The sequence below is a fragment of the Myotis nattereri genome, assembly GCF_964212035.1.
Source record: "Myotis nattereri genome assembly, chromosome: 18".
NCBI lineage: Eukaryota > Metazoa > Chordata > Mammalia > Chiroptera > Vespertilionidae > Myotis > Myotis nattereri.
Window position 1 is genome coordinate 14751463 of NC_138093.1, and position 26703 is coordinate 14778165.

The 26703-nt window shown below is 53.5% G+C and overlaps 1 protein-coding gene across 1 annotated transcript in view; it reads right to left on the reverse strand.

Annotated features, from left to right (window-relative positions):
- Positions 1-6526: 6526 nt before the first annotated feature.
- The window catches only part of ADAR (adenosine deaminase RNA specific), a 38755-nt gene continuing 18578 nt past the window's right edge, over positions 6527-26703 (reverse strand). The window contains exons 2-16 of the mRNA XM_081112210.1: positions 22973-23254; positions 21804-22885; positions 19465-19648; positions 18465-18613; positions 17810-17954; positions 17493-17683; positions 12340-12565; positions 11917-12088; positions 11599-11692; positions 10863-10985; positions 10500-10630; positions 9998-10180; positions 9564-9676; positions 9096-9223; positions 6527-8976 (exon numbers count right to left, since the gene is read on the reverse strand). Coding sequence (XP_080968336.1) covers positions 8739-8976; positions 9096-9223; positions 9564-9676; positions 9998-10180; positions 10500-10630; positions 10863-10985; positions 11599-11692; positions 11917-12088; positions 12340-12565; positions 17493-17683; positions 17810-17954; positions 18465-18613; positions 19465-19648; positions 21804-22540 — 2814 coding nt within the window. The 5' untranslated portion in view covers positions 22541-22885; positions 22973-23254 and the 3' untranslated portion in view covers positions 6527-8738. The remainder of the gene's footprint in view (positions 8977-9095; positions 9224-9563; positions 9677-9997; positions 10181-10499; positions 10631-10862; positions 10986-11598; positions 11693-11916; positions 12089-12339; positions 12566-17492; positions 17684-17809; positions 17955-18464; positions 18614-19464; positions 19649-21803; positions 22886-22972; positions 23255-26703) is intronic.

Sequence of the window (26703 nt, forward strand, 5' to 3'; positions counted from 1 at the left end):
AGTCTCCCTCCGGATTAAAAACCCACACACACGGGTGTGAGACCAGCTGCCGCTCACCCCACCCCTCCGACCAGCCTCTGCTTTCTTCGTTACTTTTCTGGTTGTGAGGAAAAGCAGGCCTCTGTTCAGCCAGCGTTCGCGGCGGCCCCGTGTTGTCGCTGTGACTTCGATGTGGCTGTGGGAGGCGGCGAGTGCAGGCGTCTATCGGTAGGCTCGGGGCGCGCTGTCACCAGCTGCAGCTTGTTTGAGGATTTCAGCGAAGCCTGAAGCCCGAGCCAGGACACCTGGGTTCTCCTCTACCCCGCCTCTTTCTCGAACAAACCACGTCCCCCCAAACAGGGCCTGTGTCTGGGGGAATGGAGAGCTGGAGGGAATGCTCTGAGAGTCTGGCGGGTGGGTCTCCCTCTGGAGCAGCTTCGGAACTGGCCTTGGCCCTGGCCTGCGTCTGGGTCAGCGCCTCCTGATGCAGGGTGTGCTCAGGGCTCCCGCTGCCGAGGCCTTGCTGGTGGTGTGTGCGAGGGGTCCCCAGTGCGCTCACCCGCCGCCAGGGTAGTGTCCTGGCTCCATGGAGACGCACTTCTTCTAGAACAGCACATGGAGAGTTGCCAGTTTTAGGCCCGGCCTCACCTCAAACTCAGCCCTAGGGAAGCATCTGGGACCTGAAACCGCAACTGGAGAGGAACTCCGTCTGAAGGGTTGGTGTCTCCCTCTGAAGGGAAGGGTGCTGGCCTGGGGCCCGCCCTGCTGGCTCTCCCAGGCTCCTGGCCCCTCGGCGGCTGCCGTTGGCTGTACTCGCTTTAGTCCTTCCCCCAGTGGCTGTCGTCCAGGTAAACCAGCAGACAGTGCCCGAGGGGCTTAGAGAGCAGCCCCTCCGAATCCTCTCCAGGGGCTTTGCTGCCCGACCTTGTACAAGCGCCTGACTCCGCATTTGCTCAGCCTCATCTGTAACACGGGGGTGAGAGCGTGGGCTGGGGGCTGCAGCAGGGAAGAGAGGGATGGACAAACACAAAGGGGCTAACCAGGCAGGGTCCCTGGGCAGTGCCATTCCCTCCATCCCTGGTTTCAGGCCTCTGGGACCATCCCAGTGGAGAGGGGAAGGGAGGGGAGGGGAGGGGAGAGGAGGGCGCCACTGCTGGGCCAGGTGTTATGTATCGGCCCATCAGCGCAGGGTCTGAACCCTCAGGGCACGGGAAGCTTTCGAGAACCAGGTTCGTCCATCCTCAGGTTCTCTGTCCTCATCCCTTGGTGTTGTCTGGGCAGCACCTTGCCCCTTCCTGGGTGGGGCTGTTTCTAGAGAGAATCAGGGCAAGGACCGGAGGCCCCAGGTCTGAAGAGGGAGGGAGAGACACCGATTGCAACCTGAGTGAGGTGGCCTGGGAGGCGGGCAGCGAGGGAAGGAGTCGGGATGGTCTCCATCCGAAAAGGCGAGACCACAGGCGGCCCGATAGCCATTTTTGTCTGAAAAGAGCGCCTGTACAGACTGCTTTTGACAGTTGGCACTGCAGCAGGGGGAAGGCAGCTTCCTGGCCGCGGGGGAGCTAATGCTGGAACAGCTGGTACCAAGTTATTGAAAATGTAAAAGCAAACAAGACACGGGCAGCCCCCAGCTGGCATTTGCTGCAGAGCAAGGCTGTCTGCGGAGGAACGGCTGTGTCCCTCCGAGGAACCGGGGGTGCCCTAGGGGTTTTGGGAGCCTTGCCCCGTTCGGTCTCCTCCCAATTGCAGTATTAACTACTGTTTACCACGGGCCTGCTCTGTGCCTGGTGCTTCCGTTGCACCGTCTTTATTCCTCACGACAGCCCTGCAGGGAAGGGGCCCGTGGACAGAAAATGGCTCAGAGACCAAGCGACAGCCGCGGAGCCGGGCTGGGCCCGAAACCTGACTCGCGGCCCCAGAGCCCGCGCTCTCCCGCGGCCGGGACGGGTGGAAGGGAAGTGAGGGGCTCCAGGGTCTTTTCTGAATTCATTCCCGAGCCAGGTCCAGTTGTCACCCTCCGCTTCTAGGCCTTGGGCTGGTGTCACAGCCTCCCACTCACCCCCCCAGACTAGACAGAGGACAAGCAGTCACCCGTTTGTTTTTGTTTTTTTAAATAATGTAAATACAGATTATCTGTCCCCACACCAAGAAGAAAAGCAGCCTCTGACAAGTGGAGGCCATTAAGATTCTTAAGCAGCTGACTGCCTTCAGAGGGCGGGTCTGTGGACCTAACACTCGAGCTTTTTCCACGGGGCTCCCCCTCCTGCTTTTCTAACTCCTCACGATGGACAAGCCGGAGTTGCGGGCAGTTTGTGTGACTCTTGTTCCTCCAGGCACTTTCCCATGAAGCATCGGACACTGTGTCCTTGTTGGCAGAAGCCGCGGTCTCAGGCCTGGCAGGAGCTCGGTTCCCCGGTTCTCCAGTTCCAGGGCAGACGCTGGAGCCTGTGTGCCGGTTCCCCAGTTGTCTCAGGCCTCACCCGCCAGACGGCAGGTTTTACTCTCGCGTCCTCTGAGAGATCGATCGTGGGAATCGCTCTCCACGTTCCCTCTCACCTCAGCTTGGTTTTCAGTGCCTGTGGCAGCACGAGGTCCTTCTGGGCCCCCCAGGCAGTACCAGGCCACAGGTAGACGGGCATCGCCGACGTGCAGCTCACCGATGCGTGGTGAATGGCAGCCCTGCTCTCCCAGAGGGGTGCTGGGCTGCCATCGCAGCTCCAGAGAACACCGGGCATGAGCAGTGCTCAGCAGTAAATTTTAATATTCATCCCGACAGGTCCACGAGGTCTGTGTGACAGTCACATGGTCCCTCAGGGGCTGTAGGTCTGGGACACCTCACGGATCTGCCCTTGGTGCCCCTCCCCAACCTGCCTTGCTTTGCCTCCCTTGTCTGTGCTCCTGGAATATCTGCACTGGTCTAGCCCACTCCCGGCCAGACTCATTAGGAACTCAAGATTCTTTTTTTTTTTTTTACTTAAAAAAACAACTTTATTGTTGAAAGTATTACCTATATCCCTCTTCCCCCTCCTCCCCACCCACTTCCCCACTGACCTCCTCCAGCCACCCCCCTACTCCTGCCCCAGGCCTTTTCCACCCTATTGTCCGTGACCATAGATGATATATATATATATGTATGTACACACACACACACACACACACACACACACACACACACACACAAGTTCTTTGTTTGATCGCTTCCCACCCATCTACCCTTCCCCGCCTTCCCTCTGAGATTCTACACTCTGTTCCATGCTTCCATGTCTCTGGATCCACTCCGTTCATCAGTTTATTAATTAGATTCCATATATGAGTGAGATCATGTGATACTTGTCTTTCTCTGACTGACTTATTTCACTTAGCCTGATACTCTCCAGGTCCCACCATGCTATCTCAAAGGGTAAGAGAGCCTTCATTTTAACTGCTGCATGGTATTCCTTGGTATAAATGTACTATAGCTTTTTTATCCACTCGTCTACTAATGGGCACTTGGGCTGTTTCCAGATCTTAGCTATTGTAAATTGTGCTGCATGAACATAGGGGTGCATACATTCTTTCTTACTGGTGTTTCAGGTTTCTTAGGATATAGTCCTAGAAGTGGGATCACTGGGCCAATTGGAAGTTCCATATTTAATTTTTTGAGGAAACTCCATACTGTTTTCCATAATGGCTGCACCAGTCTGCATTTCCGCCTGCAGTGTACTAGGGACCCCTTTCTCCACATTCTCGCAGTCATTTGTTGATGGTAGCCATTCTGACAGGTGTGAAGTGACACATCATTGTCGTTTTAATTTGCATCTCTCTGATGATCAGTGGCTTTGAGCATTTTTTCATACAGATGTCTCTTGGCCATCTGTATGTCCACTTTGGAGAAGTGTCTACTTAGGTCCTTTGCCCATTTTTTAATTGGATTGTTTGTCTTCCTTTTGTTAAGTTGTATGAGTTCCTTATCTATTTTGGATATTAACCCTTTATCAGAGGTATCATTGACAAATATGTGCTCCCAGACAGTGGGCTCCTTTTTCGTTTTGTTGGTTTCTTTTGCTGTGAAGAAGCATATCCTTTTGCTGTAGTTCCATTTGTTTATTTTCTCCTTAGTTCTCTGCCCTAGGAGCTGTATCTGTAAACCTATTGCCATGAGAGATGTCTGAGATTTTGCTGCCTATGACTTCTTCTAGGATTTTTATGGTTTCCTGACTTAAATATTTAAGTCTTTTATCCATTTTGAGTTTATTCTTGTGTATGGTGTAAGTTGGTGGTCTAGTTTCATTTTTTTGCATGGATCTAATTTTTCCAGCACCGTTTATTGAAGAGACTATTTTGTCTCCATTGTATGTTATTGCCTCCTTTGTCAAATATTGAGCATAATGGTTTGGGTCTCTGCTCTGTTCCATTGGTCTATATGCCTGTTCTTGTGCCAGTAGCAGGCTGTTTTGATTATGGTGACTTTGGAGTATAACTTGACATCTTGTATTGTGATTCCTCCAACTTTGTTCTTCTTTCTCAAGATTGCTGCAGCTGTTTGGGATCCTTTTTGGTTTCATATGAATTTTTGGAGTATTTGCTCTAGAGCTGTGAAATTTGCTGTTGGTATTTTAATAGGGATTGCATTGAATCTGTAGATTGCCTGGGGTAGTATGGACACTTTAATGAGGCTAATTCTACCAATCTATAAACATGGTATAATCTTCCATGTGTTTCTACCTTTCTCTATCTCTTTTTTCAATGTCCTGTAGTTTTCTGAGTACAAGTCTTTTACCTCCTTGGTTAATTTTATTCCTAAGTATCTTAATTTTTTTTGTTGCAATGGTAAATGGGATTGTTTATTTTTCTTTCTGAGAATTCATTATTGGTGTATAAAAAAAGCCATTCATTTTTGGGTGTTGATTTTGTAGCCTGCTGCATTGCCAAATTCATTTATTAAATCTAGTAGTTTCTTGGTGGAGTCTTTAGGGTTTTCTATGGACAATATCATTTCATTTGTGAATAATGAGAGTTTTACCTCCTCCTTTCCAATTTGGGTGCCTTTTACTTCTTCTTGTCTGGTTGCTGTGGCTAGGACTTCCAGTACTGTGTTGAATAAGAGTGGTGAAAGCGGACATCCTTGTTAGGAACTCCAGGTTCTTGTAAAGACAAGTTGTGTCCAAAGACATCTTGTCTGTTATATTGGGGGGCAGGGAGGACCCAGTTTGGCAAATATGGGAAAATCAGAGAATGCTGGGGAAAAAGCATCATGAGGTTAAAGACAGAACCCAAAGAAAAGCTCAGTGGTAATAGTGCAATTATTGTGATTTGTTCACTAGATGGAAATGAAATGACCAAATGGCTAGGCCTGTAGTAGACAGGCCCAGAGATAGCTTCTGGGGAGGACCCTGGAGGGCAGGGTAGAGGCGGGGGGCTAGGGGCCTCCTCTCACAGCCCCTGCGTGCTGGGAAGTCAAGGCTGTAGTCTGCGTGGAGGCCAGACCTGCTCCCAGAACAGTGGTTTGATCTGGACCCAAATCCTGGAGACGGCATTAAACGGTGGGCCTCCTGGATGAAAGGCGGGTGGACGGCACTAAGGAAAACACTGTGGTCCCGCAGGCAGTCTGCTTTCCCGCCTGAGGCGGGCGGTGGGGACAGCCCTCACGCCTGGCACTAGCCTCAGTAGGTGGGAAACTGCCCACTTTCTCCAAGTCCTGGGCACTCCATCCCTCTGGATAGAGCCAGGGGCTGCCCGAGAACAGGACAGTGGCACTCCTGGCAGCAGACCCATAATCCTTCCCTGCGTTTAAAAGCTGTCCAGCTCACCCAGCACCATTTCAACAGATTGAGTCACACCCAGAGTTCTGGTCCTTACTTAATGTGCCGCAAACATGCACCCTGCACCCCGCGCCCCGCCCCCGGCCCGCTCCCCCCCCCCCCCCGCCCCCCGCCCGCCTCAGCTGCTGCATCTGTGTAATGGATGAGGAAGGAGGCTTTGCTGTGACAGCCTCACCCTTATGTCCTCTGGCGTATCATTCTTAAAAGGTCAAGCATGAGTCTTGTAGAAATTCTGGACTAAATTACAATGTGGCAAGTGGTGCATTCTCTTTGAAATTCAAGACGAAGAAATATTCTGGATGCCAGCTATGCAGTAAAAGGCAATGGCCCGCCTCCTGAGACGGCCACCCAGCCAGTCCTAGTTCAGGTGGCACATCCCTGCAGGCGAAACACCTTTTGGGGCGGGGTGTGTGTGGGAGCGAGGGGCTGTAAACACATCCCTCCAGGAGAGGTGGGATTCTGTAGGTGATTTGTGATACTGTCTCATGGCCTCTTTTCTGACTCTGGGCTTTGAAATCTTGCCTATCCAAGTCTCTGGGAACAAGACATTTAAGGGGCGGGCTCTGACTGGGGGTGATGCCTGATGTACCTCACCCGGACGCAAGCTCAGCTCCCAGGCAGGTGCACTGAAATGGCCCCTTTCTGCAGGTGGGGATGGCCTTCTCCCCAAGTATCAGACGCAGCTAGTGCTGGTGCCAGAAATCCCTCCGTCCCCACTCTCCCCTCCCCCAAGAAACCAAGACTTGAAGTTTTCTACCAATTCAGATTATTTATTTCTTTAGACGGAATGTATACTGTTAGTCACGTATCAGGGAGACACATAAGAGCGGAATTTAAAAACTGCAGCCTGTGGCACCAAGTCCAGGCTCGGGCTGTGCCCCCTCTGCTCCTGGAGTCACTGCTCCGACCCCAAAATCCAGGTCTCTTCCCAGGGAGTGAGGGAAGCAGCGTCAAGCGGCGGCAGTTTTTACAAGTGATTATTCCAGGAACGCACACAAGCCACGGTGCAGACAAGTCAGCTACAAAGTCATTTTTAAAAAAAGGGGGAGGGAGAAGAGGCTCCCGCTTACCAGAAACAAAGATGGACAGAAGGTGAGAACACTCCCGGCGGCCCTGCCTCCTGTGACCCCGAGCGGCACGGGGTGCGGCCGTGCAGGGCTGACAGGCTGTTTCCAGCAGACGCGGGGGGCGGGTGCCTGCCTCTCTTCCTACAGCAGGAGCCAAACACCGCACGGCTGCCAGACGAGAGCCCGGGTGAGGGGGCTCTGGTCTCTGGAGAGCCCCGTGCTCCGCAGGAGGCCCCGGGGCCCAGAGGGGCCCAGGTTCAGAGGCACAGTGGGCGCCACCCTCCAGCCTCAAGAACCAGGTCGGCTGCCTCCGAGGCAGGACTGACCCCTGTGCCTTCAGCTGTCACAGGGCCGGGCGGGCAGGCGCCTCCCTCCAGAGGACAGCACTGCTCCCCTGCCAGCTCCCATGGAGACGTCCGTAGTGCATCATGAAACTTGGGTTTTCGCATTTGGTCAATCTTGGGGAACAGTAGCCACAAGGAAAGTGTGAATGTGGATGTATCCATTGCTGAAGAGGTGGGACCGATGGGAGTTCACTAGTCAGTGCGGGGCGAGGGAGGGTGGAAGGTCGTGTGAGGCTGCTGGCTCAGCATGTTCACAGGCAAAGATGGAGGGACCCTCTAGAGCAAGCCTGTCAAACTCGTGGCCAACGGGCCGCATGCCTCAAACACGCGTTTGACAGGCTTGCTCTAGAGGAGGAGCCGGCTCCGGGCTGAGTGCCAGGGCCTCTGTGCTTCTCTGGAGCAGGTACATCCGCCTGACATGGGCCCAGAGGGAGGCCGACGGCTCTGACCACAGGCGTCAGTAGCTTGAGGTTTAGACCCGGGGCTCCACCTCACAGGATCTGCAGACAACCTGCCCTCCATCCACAGCTGCAGTCCTGTGTCCGCCCCTAAAGACCCCTGTGACCTGCCCCCAACGACCTTCTGAAGCTCTCCGGCAAAACAAAAGCACTTGAAAAATTACATCTGAATCTAAATCTGTGCAACTGCAGGTTATCTGTAGCAGTTAAGACCTGACTCTTACAGCATTCTTTTACAGACTCCTAAGTCACCCACGGCTCCATGAGCTTCCCTGGGTGTGGCTGTCAAGGGAGACCTGCGGGTGGAAGAGTGCTGTGACCAGTCCCTTTCTGCCTTATTCCTGCCGAGTCCAGAGGCTATCTGCCCTGAGGCCCTCACCCCCACTGCGGGCACATGCCTAGGAATGCTGTGGGAGGGGCAGCTGGGAGCTTGCCTGCTCCCCGGGCCTGCCTGAGCTCCCTGGGGAACGGTCTGCTGGCTGCACCTCCCTCGGCTGGCTCTAAGAAGCTCTGCTCCTTCCGGGGCCGCAGGGTTCTCCTCCTGCTCGGGGATGTCTCCTCTTTACCCTCTTGGAGGAAAATGAGAAACTTGACCACAGGAAGGAATCTCGACGGGGCGGAGGGGCTTGCAGAATCCGCAAATGAAATCAGTTCCTGATGTGACTCACAGAGTTGACTGGAACCTAATCAAGACCTCAAGAGGCCAGGGTAGCACACTGAGGGGCAGGAAATGGAAACCCCCAAACAGAACTGGTGAGGAAACGGGCTGCGGGTGCTCAGTGACGCCTTCCGCGCTGGTTGAAGGAGAGAGACCCCTTTTCTCTCCCCTCACGTCTCTACCTCTTTGCTTGGGAAAAGAGAAGGGGCCTGGTGAGGCCTGGCTGGGATTCCCAAAGAAAGCAGGATAAATAGGAACCCCGAGGTCTCAGTATCACCAATTGTGGTTCCATTAAAAAAAAAAAAAGAAAAAAAAAAAAAGGAGAAAATAAAAGAAAAATTAAAAAAAAACAAAATCCTTGACTAACATGAGGAATGCTATGACCTGCCTCTTGCCCCAGTGACACGCCCGCCACCCGCCAGGCCCGAGTCGCACTATACTGGGCAGAGGTGGAAATTCTTTTCCTCCTGAGGTTTGCTTATCCAGTTCCCATAGCCCATGTCCTTCAGGCCTTTTTTGAAGTGGTTCTTGGCTATCTCGTATTCACGGGCAGCTCTCTTGGCCTCACCATAGGAGAGTTTAAGTAGATCCCTGCGGCCCCGGAAGGAGCAGAGCTTCTTAAATAGGAGGAAAATGTTCTTTTTGGAGACCCGGGACAGTTCATTCCGTGGCCTGGGGAAACAGAAACGTTACTCAGCCAGGGCCGGCGCGTGGCGGGTGGGTAGCTCGGAAGCCTGGAGGCTGGCACCCACGCGGTCCCTGTGAGCCGCTCTGCGCTCCCTGCTCCTTACCCGTCCACGGTGCCCCTGGTGCCGTCCAGGATCTCCAGGTCGTAGCCGTCAGCCAAACACCAGTTGACGCTCGTCTCCTTGGTCTTCCCGGACTGCCTTTTGGAATCGTAGACGCTGACCCGGCCAACCTAGGAGTCGCGGGGGCAGCGGGAGAGGACGGACACGTCTCAGGAAAAAGGTTAGAAGCAGGGACCCGAGTCTCAGGGGGCAAAGGGAGTGAGGGCTCGGGACCTTGCCCCTCATTTATGTAGGATTCTACGTGGCTGAAACTCTAGGCACACTAACCCCACTTTGATGGAAATTAATTCCAGACTAAAAAGAGGAAAGCTGTTGGCATTCAAAGGAGAAAAGGGCAGGTTCTTGGGATACCAACTAAGGCCCCCTGGGCCACACCGGACGTTCTGCTCTGCGAACAGGTGGCTCGAGAAGGAGAAAATGGCGAGGGAAAAGCAGACGGGGTTATAGCACCTTGGGGTGGTTGACAACAAAGGGATAGCGCAGTCCATTCTCAAACGCACTCCCATCTCTCGTCACACGACAGCAAATGGCACGAGTCAGATGCCCTTGGCTGAAAAGGTAACCTGGGTGTGAGAAAAAGCACACATTTGGCACCGGGAAGGCGGAGGGCTGTGGAGGCCAAGAAAAGGAAGACGCTGCCGTTTCAGCCGCTGTGTTTCAGGGACTCGTCGGGAAGAGACCTGCCTGGCACGTCCCTCACCTGGGCCTGCTGCCTAAACCCGTCTTCCCATCACGACAGATGGACACTCAGCATCAATTACTGACTCACACACACTTTGAAAAGCGGAGACACTGTGCTAACTCCTGGCCACGAAGCATGCGGTTTGCTGAGATCTGGGCCTAGAAGGACAGGCTGGTTCTGGCTCCCAGGATGGGCCCCTTACCCAGTGTGACTGACTTGAGGTACACGGGCTGCAGGAAGTGGGTCAACAGTGCCCCTTGTAGGCCAAGCACGTTCCAGCGGAGGATTTTGTCACTGCAGGACATGGTGCGGAGTCTCTCCCCGAGCCGAATGCCGTCCCAGGTGGGCACAATGTCACTGGACTCCACTGGGATCGTGCCTTCGCCTGCGTGAGAGCTTGGGTCAGACCCACAGCGGCCCTGGGCCGAAGCACGCCCTGTGCGGCTCTATGGCTGTGAGAGGAATAGCCGGGAGCCGACTCCCATGCTGCTACTTCCAGCCAGGCTCTCAGGGCGAGGGCAGCTCTGCCTCCTCTTTGATCCTCATCTTCCTGCGCACATTTCCCCCACCCAGACCTTCCCTCTCCCTGTAAACAGGACCCTCCAACCCCTGCAATTAATGGCAAAACCCCGGCAGCGGTGCCCGGGGCCCCGGAGGAGCCCGGGCTCAGCAGAGCCCTGGTGTGGGGAGGAGCGTGCGCTCACCGTTCTCCACCTTGGTGCGGAGCTTGCCTTGCTTGGGGTTCTCGAAGACGGGGTAGTGGCGGTCTGTGCTCTCCACCGCGCGGTCGCTGCAGGACTTGTCAAAGAGCGCACCGTCCCCACACGGGGCCGTGCTGCAGGACAGGGCACCTGTCAACACTCGCCCAGGCAGAGGTTTCTCTCCCTCCCTGGGCTCAAGAACTGTCCCACGTGGTGGGAGACGGAGGTGGGCAGAAGCGTACGTGGGAGTCATTCCACTCCAGGTCCGTACAGAGCGGAGTGGGGCCCATGGACTCACTGGTTACGGACTAGGAGAGCATTCCACACCCCCCTGGAGCCGGCAGGGCCCGCTCGGGCGGCACAGACCTGATGTAGAGGTGGAACGACACGGTCTTCTTGATCTGCAGCCTTTTCCCCCCCTTCGCGAGCTCAAATATGCTGTCCTTCGCCGTCTGGGGGTTGTACTTCATCAGCTCGCTGTAGAGAAACCTGCAGGAGGAAGTCGGGTCAGAGACAGTGGGAGCCTGGGGAGCAGCTGCTTCTGGGATCTGCCCCCAGTAAGGAGGCGCCTAACGCTGCAGCCCTTTCAGTTTCTCGGGCAGGAAGGCCTGGGGACTCCTCGGGGCCTCGGCATTTCTTAAAGCCAAGTTGGCCTTTCGGGTCCGTTCATTTCTGCCAAGGGCTCCCGCTCTGGCAGGAGCAGGGGTGCCGGGCAGAACAGCGGCTTCTCCCTGGGCCTCTCGTCCGGTCCGTGGAAGGAGAGGTGGCTGAGGCGGCGGCTGGCGGGCCAGGGCTGTTTACAGACCCTCCCGCAGAGGGGAGGCCCAGGACCAGGAGGCCGTCGTGGGCCTTTTTAAAAAAGGCCCGAAGCAGAGCTGGCAGAGAAAGCGAGGGCACGTAGCAGCCGGCCGAGCAGTGGTGTAGCCTGGTCCCGGTGCAAAGGCTGTCGCGGTGGGGCGTCGGAGCCGCCGTGGGGGCGGGAGGGGCTGGCCCAACCCGTCTGGGGGTGTCGGAGCCGCCGTGGGGGCGGGAGGGGCTGGCCCAACCCGTCTGGGGGTGTCGGAGCCGCCGTGGGGGCGGGAGAAGCTGGCCGGCCGCACACCTGACAAAGCCCCTGCGGGAGATGATCTCAGCGTGGCAGTCGTTGACGGTCTCGCCCTTCAGGCTCAGGGAGTCTCCTTTCACACAGCGATTGCCTGCAGGACCGGAAGGAAGGACAGAGTGTGAATGGCCAAAGGACAGCGACGATGAATGGGCGGTCATCAGATCCTGACTCCTGTCCTCCCTTCCCTGGGGATGAGCACGCACCCCCCTCCCCATGATCTGGAGCTAAAGGGACGCACACTCGCCCCAGGGGACCCCAGGAGAGGACAAGGCCACCTCCAGGCGCCGTGGGCGGGGTCGGGGCAGCCTCACCGACCTGTCCCCAGGCTGACCACCACTCCCAGGTCTTTGGAGTCTTTCTTCATGATGATGGCAGCCAGGATCTTGCGGCCCAGCAAGGAGGGCTGGAAACTGTTGGTGAGCGCGTTGAAGCACCGGTGGCTCAGCATGGCTATCTGGTCGTGGAAGGTGCTGCCGGTGAGAGGGAGCTGCGGGGGCAGGAGGCCGAGTCAGGGCCCGGAGCCGGGCTGCGGCCGCCACGCCTGAGTGGGCGGGGAGAGCGCGCTCACTCGACGGTGAACCGTCCTGTCCCCTCGCAGACCTGGTGTCCCTCCCACGTTCTAGGAGGCTAATATGAAAGCCCGGGAATGATGCACATACTAGCAACAGAAAGCTAACTCCACCCGGACGGAGCTGGCTGGACCCCCAAGGAAGAGAGCACGAAAGGAGACGGCTTAACTGTCTTTGGCTGTGCATCTGGGGACCTCGAGAGGAGGAGCATAGTTCTTCTGAGAGTGGCCCCTGTCACTGGGGTTACCTCTGTGAAACCCATGCGCTCTGCCTTCTCGTTCTCCCCAATCAGGACGCGGAGGGCGGCGTCCGCTGCCTCCTGCTTGCCTTGTTTCTTGCTGTGCGCGCAGACGGCTGGGAACCAGCGACCCCCAACTTTTGCTTGGTAAACAAACCTTTGGGACGAGAGGCAGGGGACAAAGACAAGCATCTGAATTGCCGGCAGGTGTAGGAAACGCAAGTTTTGCTTAAGAGGCAGCCAACATCAGCCCATCCCCGTCACAGCTCTCCAAGGCAGCAGTGCCTGGGCTTTGGATATTCCTGGGTCGCAGGGTGGTTTTTGCTAGATTCGGATATAACCTGGACTGTTACTTAGGTCAGAACGTCAAGTCTGCCTTGGACCAGGGAACCAAACTTTCATGAGGAGCTGTTTTTCGATTCCTGGAAGCCTTGGGATGGCTATGGGGGACGGGAGAGCACCTTGGCATGTGACTCTGCTGACTTAAAGGGCTTGAGTAAGCAGGGAGGTGGGCAGTGGCGCTGCGGGCCCGGGGGGAGGGGGGTCGGGGGGGTGGTCTCACACATATAGAGGGAAGAGCAGGATGGAGCAAAATGGCTGGAGCATCTCTCCGACCAGAGTTCAAGAAGCCTAGCTTTCAAACACCCTGATCTGCGAGTTGGAGACCCTGCTTTGGCTAATCCACCTGCGTATGGGAAAGGCTTCAGATCGAGGCTGGGCAGCTCAGGCGGTCACGGGAACCGAGCTTCTTGCTAGTCCTTGCTCACCCAAGGCACTGAATGCCTTCACTCTATTGTGCTGGTGCCAGAGGTGCTGCAGGGCGGTGGGCTGGCGGCCGGTGAAGGACAGGGACAGTGGGTGGAAGACCCTGGAGGGGGCAGGGCTAGCATGGTGGGTCTCCGCCAGATGGAGAATTTCACGGCTGTTCATGTGTTTGCACATGGATCATGTATGTATCGATGATAAAATCTGTGAATTGTGCAGTTAGAATCCTTAGAGCCGCACTGTCCAGTATGGTAGATACTAGCCACACGAGGCTATTAACTTTGATTAAAATTCAATACAATTAGTAATTCCGTTCCTCAGTCACACTAGCCACATTTCAAATGCTCAATAACCACATGTGGCTGGTGGTCAGCCTTTTTAGCAAAACGCTGGGGACAAAAGCTGCTGGAAGGAGTTAAGAAAGTGAAGACAAAGACTACAAATAATTGAGAGGTTTGGCTGGGAGGGGAGCAGAGAGATGAGGTGGGCTCAGGGGAAGGTGCCGAGGTCGGACATGGGCACGTCTGCAGGCTGACAGAAGTACCCAGCCTGGTGCCGAGGGAGGGAGGGAGGGACCCGAAGGGGCGGACGAGGGGGAAGGGGCCCAGGCACAGCGATGGAGGAAGGATGCTTCCGGCAGGTGGTGCGGACAGAAGCACAGAAGCAGGCAGGGAGGTGGATTTGCTGATGGCCAAGGTGAAGTACTGGTCATATGATTATCGCTATTTTCTCAATTAAGTGTGAACTAAGATCACCAGTTTAGAGTGAGGAAGAGGGATTTTGGTGGAAATTTGAAGAAAGAGGCAAAGGTCTGAGATGGTTTTCTCAGAGTAGGAAAAAGGCTGGGAAGAGAACGCCGGGGGTGGAGGCAGGTGGCAGCCCCTCAGTTCGAACCTTTCAGTGCTGGGAAGGCAGCAGCATGACGTCTCCAAGGCCCGTGGCCTCCCATCGGCTCCTCTCACCGGCCGGGCGCCCACCAGGCCTCCTGCAGCTGCCTCGCAGCTCTGCTCTCTTCCCACCGCAGCCGCAGCACCGTGGGCGACGGTCTCCTCCGCCTAGAGCCCCCCACTTCCCTCTTAACCTCCCTCCTTCTCAGAGAGCCCTCGCCCCTCCGGACTCGGGTCATGCACAGAGGTTGTCATGCACATGCCCCTCGAGCCCTTTGTCATACATGTCGAACACGAGAGCTCACGTTTCTTTACGCGACTATTGATGACTGTCTGGCTCCTGCACTAACAAATAAGACGTACTCCACAAATACTGGTTGAATGACTAAAGTAGGGAGGTCAGGTGACTACCGCCCTGGGTTCTGTGAGAGAAGATGGTGCTTAGCCTGGAGGGTAAGAGGAGCTGGAAAGACGAGGAAGGATTTGGGATGGAAATTGTAGACATAACAGAACTCACGGATGGAGAGTGGTGTCATTTACTGAGATGGGAAGACAAGGGCAGAGAGGTTGAGGGAGCAAAAATCAAGAGTGCTGCTTTTGAGATGTCCGTCCAGGAAGCGGCAAGCAAGCAGCTGGATCGAGGAGTCTGGCGCTCTGAAAAGGTCTCCAGCATTTTGATATTAAAAGTTGTAAGCCATAGCCTGTTTGGCTCAGTGGACAGAGCGTCGGCCTGTGGGTTCGATTCCAGTCAAGGGTGCATGCCTTGATCCCCAGCCCGGTCGAGTCCCATGCAGGAGGCAACCAACCGATGTTTCTGTCTCTCCCCTCCCTTCCACTCTCTCTAAAAATCAATGGAAAAATATCTTCGAGGGAGGATAAAAACAAACAAAAAAGGTAAAAAAAAAAAAAAATTAGTGAAGGTTGCCAAGAAGGACAGAGGAAGGAAAAAAGGAGGAGCCAGCATGACTCACATTAAGGAGTGAAGTGTTACTGTGCCAGACGTTCAATAAACGTAGCTTCTACATTAGTGTCTTCCCTCCTCAGTGCAGCCTTCCTCGACTCCCCAGGGACACCGGCCAATGTGCACTGTGTCCCCACAGTCCCTTGCATTCGCCTCCAGTAAGCCCTGTGCTGTGCTTCCGTGTCTGCAGTCCATTCAGGGGCACTTTTCATACCTTTAATCTGGTTCACAGTGAGTTCTTAGGTTCTGAGTGAATGACTGATTTGAAGCCCTCAGGAGGACTGTATGGAAAATTTTACAGAAGTGAAAGAGGAAATGGACTAAACCTGCCACCGATGGAGGTTAACGGACGAGGGGAGTGCGAAGGGTGTGAATGAGGAGCCTGTGGCTTTAACCAAGGGTGGAGCCCGTGACACACCCTAAATGCATCGTGCCCAGGAGAGGGCCTTTTCTGGCCTCGTCGATGTTGACTGTTCTAAAGTGGGGTGCACGCTAGGTTTAAAAAAAAAAACCCACCCAAGGATTTTTTTCCCACTGATTTTCAGAGAGAATGGAAAGGAGGGAAAGAGAAAGTGAAGTGAGAGATACAGCGATTGGTTTTTCTCCTTTAATCTATTAATATGGTAAATTATGATAAATATCTGAATGTAGAATAATCTTTTGTGCCATATTTCACATTTTAAAATGGCAAAGATAAAAATGTTGATAATACCATATTGGTCATGGTGTAAGGGAAAAGCCATTTTTATATATGGGGTGGGGCAAAAGTAGGTTTGAAAATTATTCATATGGAAATAATACAATAATTAAAAAATAATAATATAAGCATAAACTGTGTACTCACAGCTATAAACCTACTTTTGCCCATCCTGTATTGTTGGTATAAGCATAAACTGGTATAATTTTCACTGGAGGAAAGTTTGGCAATATTTGCCAAAATTCTGTATGTACATAACATGTTATTCATTGCAGCCTTGTTTATCATAGCAAAAGTCTGGAAACAATCCCAGTGGCCATCAATAAGGGCTGGTGAAATAAATCATGACATTGGCACGCTGCAGTTTGTAGCCACATACAAAGAATAGAGAGTAACATGGAAACTCTCCCAGGTAATGCTGTTATAGTGGAAAGCAAGCTGGAGACCAATATATACACTTCCGTGTATTTATCCGAGGTACTATGAAAGGATACATAATAACCAAGTTACTACATGTTGGTGTGTTGGGTGCGTGTATGTGTGTGTGTAGGTGAGAGTTGGGCCAAAGGGAGAATGGGTGAGAATGAGCTTTATATATTTTTTTTATTTTTGAGTAATTTTAATTTGGATAGTCTATTACCTATTAAAAAAAAAACTTAAAAAGAAGTATATGACCCATGTTTGCCCAGAAAGTCCTAAAAATGTGTACTACAGACATGTAAGCAGACATACGTAGGACAGTTACTGAGGAGTGTTTTTTGTTTTTTTTATTGATTTTTTTTACAGAGAGGAAGGGAGAGGAATAGAGAGTTAGAAACATCGATCAGCTGCCTCCTGCACACTCCCTCTATGGGGATGTGCCCGCAACCAAGGTACATGCCCTTGACTGGAATCGAACCTGGGACCCTTGAGTCTGCAGGCTGATGCCCTATCCACTGAGCCAAACTGGCCACGGCAGAAGTGTTTTTAATAGGAAGACCAAAACCAACCTAAATGTCATTGGAAATGGGTTAAATAGATTATGTAAGGGTGGGTGCTTCAACAGCAGCAACATTCTCTTTCTTAAATTAGGTAAACTACATGGGTATCTGTTTCAGAAAAGACCTTTCATATCTCTGGTTTAATAGCTGTGCAGGAGTCGGACAGATCTGTACATGCTGATTTGTAATGATCTCTACTGGTAAGGAAAGGAGTTAAGGCCTGGCACAGAACATATGTTAAATACTTATTTTTAAAACCAAAAGAAAAACATGCTAATATATGCTTGAAAGTTCTAGAGGGCCTCAGTCAGTTGGTAATAGTGTGGGGAGGGAACTAGAGTCTGTGTTAGAAATGAGACCTTTCGTTGCATACTTTTTGAATCAGCTTGAGTGATTTTCTTGAAAATTAAAATTAGTTAAAATTAAAAAGGCTTATACTCATTGGAAAAGTGACTATAATCTCAAGATGGTTCATCGTCTAGGGCAGGGTGGGGAACCTTTTTCTGCCAAGGGCCATTTGGATATTTATAACAGCATTCACCGGCCATACCAAATTATCAACTTAAAAATTCTGTTGCTATGAAAAAAGCGCCTAGGTTTATTACATTTCGAGCTCCACCCGTAACGGTTGCCTTGGCAGGGCCAGACCAGATGATACGGCTCGCGGGCCGCCTGCTCCCCACCCCTGTTCTAGGGGGGTCACGGAGACACGGCTAACGCACATCCTTCCTTTCCTTGGGTTCCAGGTGGACCCCACCTGTGAGTCATGCTGCGGTCGGGACAGGAACACTCACTTGGGCTCGTGAGGAGGTCCGGACTGGTCAACCAGCTTGAACTCGGCAGCGAAGCCGTGGGAGCGGGCGTACTCCAACAGGCCGCCCACCGGGTTGGTGTTCAGGTATCTGACGAGCTCGCCGATCTTCCTAACCTTGTTGGGCATCATCGATTCCAAGTTATCAAATGACTCCGTGCTGGTACCTCCGGACTGAAAGAGAATCAGCCGAACAAAGAGGAACCGTAAACGCTGAAGGCGACCGAGGACTCCTGGGCAATCCTAAGCCATCCTGCTGCTAAACATGACCGGCACCTTCTGAGTCGAAAATGACCTCACCTGGTTATCGGAAGATGCCGAGTTGGTGGCCTCCTCGTGCAGGGCCTTCATGGCTTCCTCGGCGGCCATCTGCTTGGCTGCTTTCTTGCTGGGGGCACTCACGGTGGGGAAAGTGTGGTTTCCCATGGCAACACAGTACTGGAACCTGGCGGGAGAGGAGAGGATTAAAATGGCGGCGGTGGAGGGATTTACCTAGCCCGTGTCCGTGGTCGTCCTTTAGGACTTGCAGCTTCCTGGCACACCTCACCTCTGTGCCTTGAAGAGCTGGCGCCTTTCTCCCTCCTCCTGCCCCCCGTCTCTGAGCCTGGCTGACCCTGCTCAGCATTTAAGCATCGGCCTAGCTTCACCTCCTCCTCCTCTTGAACATCTAAGTCTGCAGAGCCTCGGAGCAGAGCTTGTCAGGTAGGCCCAGGCTTGCACCGATTTGTCCCACCACCAGTAAACCTCCACGCTGTGTACCCCCCTCGTGCCTGGTCCCTGCTTCGCCCTTTGAATTCCTAGTCCCAGCAACCATGCCCTCAGGCCCCCCGTCTTCCACACTGAAAACAGGAGTGACTGCTCCGTGAAATCATCTGCCATCTCGGAGGAGGCAAGAAGAACTGTATCTCTTTTTTTGAGAAAACCTCAGCAGAGATACATGACACAAGAGATGTACTTGGGGTCATGGGCAGGGCCTTCTCTGGATAGGAGGCGGAATTCGCAGGAGCTCCCCAACTTGTGCACACACTCAAGCAATGTACTGACGGGGTTCTTCCCAGATAAGAAGGAAGTTGCTGAAGGGGTGGTGGACGGGGACTCTGCAGTCTGCAGAAAACGAGAGACAAGAAAAAACACAGCACAGATAGTGAGCAAACACTGGCTAGCCCATCACAGAGCGGGAAGGGGGGGGGGGGGGGCGGCGCGGAGAGAGAACTTCTTTTGGCCAACCACACATTTGGGCTGGCTTCCGAAGGAACAGGGCTGTGGGGTTTTTAAGCATCAAAGGAAAGGGTGAGTTAGAGGTTCTGGGTCTCTTTAAAAAAATTTTTTTTTATTGATTTCAGAGGGAGAGAGAGAAACATCAATGATGAGAATCATTATCACCTGCCTCCTGCACGCTCCCTGCTGGGGATCAAGCCCACAACCCAGGCATGTGCCCTGACCGGGAATCGAACCGTGACCTCACAGGTCAGTGATGGCGAACCTATGACACATGTGTCAGAGGTGACACGTAAACTCGTTTTTTTGGTTGATTTTTCTTTGTTAAGTGGCATTTAAATATATAAAATAAATATCAAAAATATAAATCTTTGTTTTACTATGGTTGCAAATATCAAAAAATTTCTATATGTGACACGGCACCAGAGTTAAGTTAGGGTTTTTCAAAATGCTGACGTGCCGAGCTCAAAAGGTTCGCCATCACTGCCCTAGGTCGACGCTCAACCACTGAGCCACTGGGGTCTGGCTGAGTCTCCTTTCCTATCTGCAGAGACCGGACTCGGTAATCTTCCATGTCTCTTTCAGCTCCTGGTGAGGGGTGGTTGAGGGCACAGCAGCAGCTGACTCTGAGACACAGCATCAGCTGCGGGGCCGAGACGCTGCTAGAAGGCCAGAGAAAGCCCTGCTCCTTCACCGACAGGAAGGGAACGGACACCTTGCAGAGGGCGGACACCTACCTTCTCTGCCTCTTTCTCGAGGGAAGAGCAGTAGGGTTCTTCGGGTCTGCCACTGTCTTTGGCCTTCGCTTCCTCGAGCAGGATGGTCATGGCTTTCATGGCTGCATCCTGCTTGGCCACTTTCTTGCTGCCAGCTTCAGCCGGGGGAAACTCTCGGCCACTGATGACAACTTGGAATTTAAATCTTGATGGAAAGCGATTAGATGTGTGAACACTAGCCTAGGCCTCCCTTCTGCCCTCTCCAAAGAGATCTTCACCCTGGAATTGCTGCTCCTCTAAGGGGCTGTTCGACTGGCGGAGGACATGGAGGGCAGGCCAGGGACTCCTGTCCTTCGGAGGCTCAGCCTGATCCTGCTTTTCAGAAGCAAAGCAGCCAGTGACTCTCTCCCCCTGGCTCATTAGAGCAAACACAGCCACAGGTGATATGAGACTAGCTCAGGGGAAACCCACTCGCTCTCAACAATGAACTGAGATAAAGTCTATAAAAATGATGAGCTAAAGCAGGGGTCCTCAAACTTTTTAAACAGGGGGCCAGTTCACTGTCCCTCAGACCGTTGGAGGGCCGGACTATAGTTTAAAAAAAAACTATGAACAAATTCCTATGCACACTGCACATATCTTACTTTGAAGTAAAAAAAACAAAACAGGAACAAATACAATATTTGTATTTGCATGTGGCCTGCGGGCCGTAGTTTGAGGACCCCTGAGCTAAAGTCACCATTACAGCCTTGTTAGTAACCAAGCCTTCTTCCTAAAGCAGCTGCAGCAGGCTGGCCACCCACGGGCAGGTCCTAAGGCAAGCGAAGGCTCTCACAGGGCAGTCTCCCGCCCCGGACACCTACAGGGACCAGAACACCTGTCACTTCCTGGGCCTGTTTCTGTCCCAGCCTACCCACAGGACACACCACTCTTACGGTCTGTGCTGAGTCACTCTGACGCTCTATCTGAAGCCTGTGATGGAAGGAATGTCCCCGTTATGTAGAAAGCCAACACGCACTTGTCCTAGGCCTCTGGCCTGAGCTTAGACTTCCTTTGTTCAAGTTTTCAAATTTGTCCAGCCCTTTGCTCAGTCTGGGATTTCATTTAGAAAAAGTAAGTCAAATTTCTTATTTCCCAGGTCTTCTGAAATGTGTGAATATGGCATCAATGTTTCTTATAGCTGGAGTCCAAAGAAAGGTTAGCCACCAAGCCCACTGCTTGTCCCCAACCCTGGGGACAGGGACAGAGGAACGTGAGCGAGCATGACGGCCATCCAGTCTCTACCCCAAATGAACAAGCCAGCCCAGGCCCTGCCACTTCTGGACGGACACACATCCTCTCCCTAACAGCTCTCCCGCGACACCATCGCCGAGTGATTAAGACGGGCGCAAGGAGGGAGAACGGGGAAGCTGGGAATCCTGCCCTTAGCGAACAGCCTAGGATAGCCTCTCCCGCCCTCGCTAGCTGGTGTGCAGCCACTGAGCGGCAGTGGGTTCAGCAGCTCCCTCTGGGCCTGCCTGTCCTCCTCAATCTGTCCGCCGGCCTGCAGGAGCCGGCCAGCTGTCTGAGTGGGGTCACCTCTGGTTTCACAGCTTAGGAGCAGCAGCAAGTGGAGCCCACCCATCCGTGCAGAGGAGGTGAGATCAGAACCGCCACTAGGTAGGCGGGCAGCCTTGCATGCTCTACCCTGTCCTTTCCCCGCGGAAAGGGGGCTGGGGGTGGGTTTGAATCCACTGCTGCTGGCAGCACAAGCTGCCCTTGCTTGTGTGTGCAGCCTGCCCCCACCCACGGCTCCTGGACCACCCTGGGGACTTAGTGTGGGGAAGGGGGAACGGCAAGGGCCTCCTTAAGAGGCAGACATGACATTGATGCATGAAAGCTAAGCATTTCCCAAGAAGCTTCATTTTAGCCAATGGGGTCAACCTTCCCTTCGCTCAGCCAGGACTCTGGCTGGTCTGAGGTCTACATTCCTTGCTCAAGATTAGAGCAGGGGTGGGGACCGTCCGGCCCACGGGCCATATAAAGGCCCTCGAAATCATTGGGTCTGGCCCTGCCAAGGCAACTACAGGCGGGACTCAAAATTCAGTAAATCTAGGAGCTCTTTTCATAACGACATAATTTATATTCAGTGAATTATAATTAAGCAAATGCTGTTATAAATATCCAAATGCCTTTGGCAGACAAAAGGCTCCCCACCCCTGATCTAGAGGAAGGGCCAACAAGGGTGCTTTGGCCAGAGGGCAGAAAGGAAGAGGGAGAAGTCGGGGCCACCACACAACACTGCTCATGAGTCAGCAAACTGTCAGGGGCAAGAGCGCCTGACCCAACCCTAGGTCCATCCGGTCCCGGGGGTCTCTTACCGAGGCTCATGGGGTGGTCCGCTCTGCTCTATGAGGTTGAACTCACAGGTCTGACTAGCGAACTGAGCATATTCTAACAGCCCGCTGATGGGGTTCTTCAACTGGCACTCAGTCAGCTTCTTGTAGGGTGAACACCGTGGCAGGCCATGACTGTAGAAGGAGGGCATCTCCATGATGGCTCGAAACTCCCCTGGGGCTGTGTGGATACTATTCAAGTCATCTGGGATGTCATCTGTGGCCCACTGGCCATTCTCAAAGTCCACATACCCAGGTTTTGAGGGGCCATTGTCACAAACAGGTGGTTTCGGTTTCACTGGTTCTGGGGAGACCTGTGGTCTACTTTCTGCCTTGATGACCGGCTCCTGCCCATTCTCCACTTTTTCTGTGGCGGCTTCGTTTGAGGCATCTGGTGCGGCTTCGTTTGAGGCATCTGGCGCGGGTGAGTTACAGGCGGGAAGCTCTGCGTCTGTTTTGGTCTCAGGGATAGCAGCTTGCGTGGCTTCGGGGACACTGTTCGTACTTCTCTTCATTTGTATCCTCTCTCGCTTCTTGTCCGTCAGGTACCAGATTGGAGGGGTTGCCCCTTCCCTGTACACGTCCCCCTGCCTTTCCAAGTCAATCAGTACGGCGTTGACATCGCGGGCTTTCGAGAGGCCGATATTTTTAGCCAAATTCAGGGCGGAGGACTTGACCACGTCAAACAGGTGGTTGCAGATGTCTTCCTTGATCTCGGCCATGTCGGCAGGCTCAGGGGGGTCCTCCGAGTCGGACGCGGGGCTCCTGCCTGCGGTTTCCCAGCTGGGGCCTGGGTCTGGAGCTCCCTGGCTCCAGCCGTCTGCTGTCGCTACTCGGCTGTGCTGGTTCAGAGGCTGAACGGGAGCTGCGATTCTCCACAAAGGGGGCGTCCCCGCCTCCCTGTGCAGCACGCCCTTGTCTTCCAGGCAGTATAGGATGTGGTTGATTTCCTTCTTTGGGGCCTGGAGCTTCCGGGCCAGGTCATGTGCTGTGGTGGCCTTCCCTTCGCCACGCTCCTGCAGGAGCTCTAAGACCCTTCGCTCCTGATCCTGGCCGAGGCTCAGTGCCTGGAAATGTGAGGACAGCCGATCAATACCGCCCCACGGCCGAGCCCTGCCGCGTGGGGAAGGAGGCCAGAACCCTCTGGGGCGTACCTGGCTCCTGAGAGGCACACCCCTGGGGACCCCCCAGATCTCCCGCTGCCAGCCTCGGGCAGGTGGTCCTGGAAACCGTGGCCAGGGTTCAGGGAGGAGGGGTGACGGTGGTGGTGCCTGCTGTCCAATGAGGGGCACTTCTGGGAGCCGTCCCTTGAGAAACTCTATTTGCTGAAGCTGGAAACTCTGAGGATAAGATCCTGGCTCTGGCTGCTGGTGCCTGCGCTTGCTGTGCTCATAGCCTTGAAATGGACCGGGGTAGTATCTGCCGAAAGAATACCCCTGCAGAACGAGAAGACGAACCGGGACGTGAGCAGTGGTGAGCCTGGGCCTTCCTCCTGCGGGGGGTGCAGGGGAGGGGGTGCTGCCCCTGATTTCTAGTGGCTGGAAAGTGTGTGTGATGAGGGCTGGGGACGCAGCAAGGATGGCTTGCCCACCTTGTAAGCACTGCCGTTCACCCACCAAAGAGAAGAGAGAGGATCAGGAAGTGCACACACAGAGCTCCCAGGAGCGGCACGGCCGCTCCAGCAACCCAACTTGTTCTGTTCCCTTTGGCAGAATTTTAGGGAGCTGAGAATGAATCTTCCACTCAGCAAAACACTTACCCTTTAAAAATAAAAACAAACAGATATTTTCTTTCCAAAAGAAACAGAAAGAGCCCTAGCTGGTTTGGCTCAGTGGATAGAACATCGGCCTCTGGACTAAAGGGACCCAGGTTTGATTCCTGCCAAGGGGCACATGCCTGGGTTGTGGGCGTGCAGGAGGCAGCCAATCAATGATTCTTTGTCATCGATGTTTCTCTCTCCCCCTCCCTTCCTCTCTGAAGTCAATAAAAACATATTAAAACAAAAAGAGAACAATAGCCTAAGTGCAAAGGGGCCAGAGGACCAGGGTATGGACTGCAGCACAGACCCCTCATATCTAAAATCTATCCTTTGGGTGATTAGAACAAAAGGAGATGCAAGTGGAAGCCAGTCCTGTGCGGCTATGACAGAAGACCCTCCCCTCCCCCAAGGGCAGCCGGAGCACACAGGTTCCTTGGCTCATCACCGCCAGCATCTGGTTTTGGGGCAGATGGAGGATTCCTTAGAAAACAGACACATGTGCTCATATCTGGCGTGGTGCTCAGGCTTGGAAGGGACGCTGGCACTAGCTTCTAACCAAACCACCAGCTCACCTGGATGAGTGGAGCTGGCAGGGTCACTCCTGGAGACCTCAGCCCCGCCCTCCACACTCCCTTAGCTCCCTCCCAATGGCTGTTTCCATGGTTACATTGTGTCCTTCAGAACCCAGTCCCATGGGCACAGCCACGCCATGTGCTCACAAACTGTCACACACTTACCAGAACACCGAGCACTTGCCTCTCCCCCCAGCACACACACCCGTGCTCATCCTCTCCCCCAGGCGGGGGTGGAGGTGGGAGACCCAGGGTGGGGCTGTCAGAAAATACTTTGGTACCTTCCTGTGGGGCGCGCAGACGTGTGTATGTGTGTGCGTGTGCGTGTGCGTGTGTGTGTGTGCGTGTGCGTGGTGGACGTGAGGTTGAGGGGACAACAGCTGGGATCACTGCTTCCTCCTGCTTGTCCCCTTGTCTGATTCTCCTGAGGGGCCAGGACCTGCAGCGGGGACCCTTTCTCAATAACCACATCCTCTGCTGCCATGAGGGGGTTTTAGCATCCCTGCCACGCCCCCTCATGCTCTCCTGGCTGTGGAGTTCCCCGATGACCACCACTCGTCTAGCTTCTCACGCAGCCTCACTGTGACTCCAGCGGGGCCGCCACCAAACCTCCGACCGGAGACTCTTCCAGGGGCCGGCAAACCTTTCCTGGAAAGGGTCAGGCAATCTTCAACGGCAGCACAAAAGCAGCCACACACAACGTGGAAACTGTTACACAGGACAGGGCTCTCAAGGTCTAGGGAGCTCTAAATGCTATTTCTTGCTAGATGTTAAATGTAGCCCAGCATCCCGCAGCTAGACCTGTAACCTGGAAGAGCGGACAGGAACTCGGCTGGGATGAAAGCAGCCAACTGCAAAGGACACATCAACAGGTAACTGACCAAGCAGTGTATCTAAGCCAGCCGTGGGCAAACTACGGCCCGCAGGCTGGATCCGGCCCGTCTGAAATGAATAAAACTAAAAAAAAAAAAAAAAAAAAAAAAAAAAGAACGTACCCTTCTATGTAATGATGTTTACTTTGAATTTATATTAGTTCACACAAACACTCCATCCATGCTTTTGTTCCGGCCCTCCGGTCCAGTTTAAGAACCCATTGTGGCCTCGAGTCAAAAAGTTTGCCCACCCCTGTCCTAGGCCCTAGGCCTAGGACGTCTCCTAAAATCTCCACCCTTAAAACCTTAGGACTGCCTGGCCAGTGTGGCTCAGTGGATTGAACTTCATCCCATGAACCAAGAGGGCCCCGGTTTGGTTCCAGGTCAGGGCACTTGCCCGGGTTGCAGGCTTGATCCCCACTAAGGGGCATGCAAAAGGCAGCACCGACCGTCTCCTCACACGTTTTTCCTTATGTCTGCCCCTGCCCCTTTCGGCCGCCCTTTACATATAATTAGTCGCCAAGGTTTTAAGGGCCTCTTCTTCCCCAGCTTGATTTCATCCACTCCCTCAACCTAAACTAGCCTCTTCAGAAACTGTCAAATCTATTCTCTCCAGCCACCACCTTGTCCTGAAGCTTAAGACTTGAATTTCCAAACGCCTAGATAATCTGTTCACTTAGCTCTCCTACTATTACCGCAAACGCCACATATTCCAACCAAATTCACCTTTCCCCTCAAGCCAGCCCTCTCCTGCTGTTCTTACTGCTGATAATGGCACCCTTCTGCAGTTAGTTATTAAGGTGAGAAACCTGAGTCATCTTTGCTGCCTGTCTGCCTTCCTCCATCCAAAAATCAGGTAGTTGCCAAGTCGTACCTTGTCTGCCACCTCAGAATTTTCCCGTAAGTATGCATTTACAGTTCCAGCCCCTCGGTACCTCTCACCCGAGCTACGGAAGACAAGAGCCTCTCATCTCCCCTGCCTCTACACCCTAGTCCACGTGGCCTGCTTCTCCCTCCGTTGCCACCTATTACAAGTCCAACCCGTCCTTGCAGATCTCCTTAAATGCTTCCAGCCTTTGAACTCCTCCTTCTCGGCACCTGTTACCCTGCTGACTTTACCTTTTATCGGAGCTATCGGTTTTTTAAAATGGTGCACATAGATTGCAGTATATCTGAAAGGCGATTAACAATATTAGGTATTCTAGAAATTGTGCTCAACTCTCCACTCCCAATATTCCCAAGGAGCACTGACGGGGGTCTGCAGTCGACTCCACAGGAAGCTCCCGCATCCCCAGCACCTGGCACGAAGTTGATCCCGAAACGTTTGTGGAATTAAGATCAAGAACAAGACATCCCCTGACACACTATCCCTTCTCTTCTTGCCGCACACACTCCTTTCCCCAGCACGCTGCTAGGGGCACAGTGTGCGTGTACAGAGTGGGAGTTGGCTCACAAAAGCTGAATTATGGGGATTTCAGCGCTTCTGTTTAGTTCTTTGACTGACCTTGGTAAAATAACTGTTTCAAAATGGCTGAAGTCAGTTCCTAGCCAAATGTTTTTAGATCTACACTGCTTCTACTTGGCCAAAGTCTGCAAAACCTTTTAATGTTCATCTATGTAAGAGTAGAGTAAATCATGACATGTTCAGACTATGGAACAGTACTCACAGTTAAAAAAAAAAG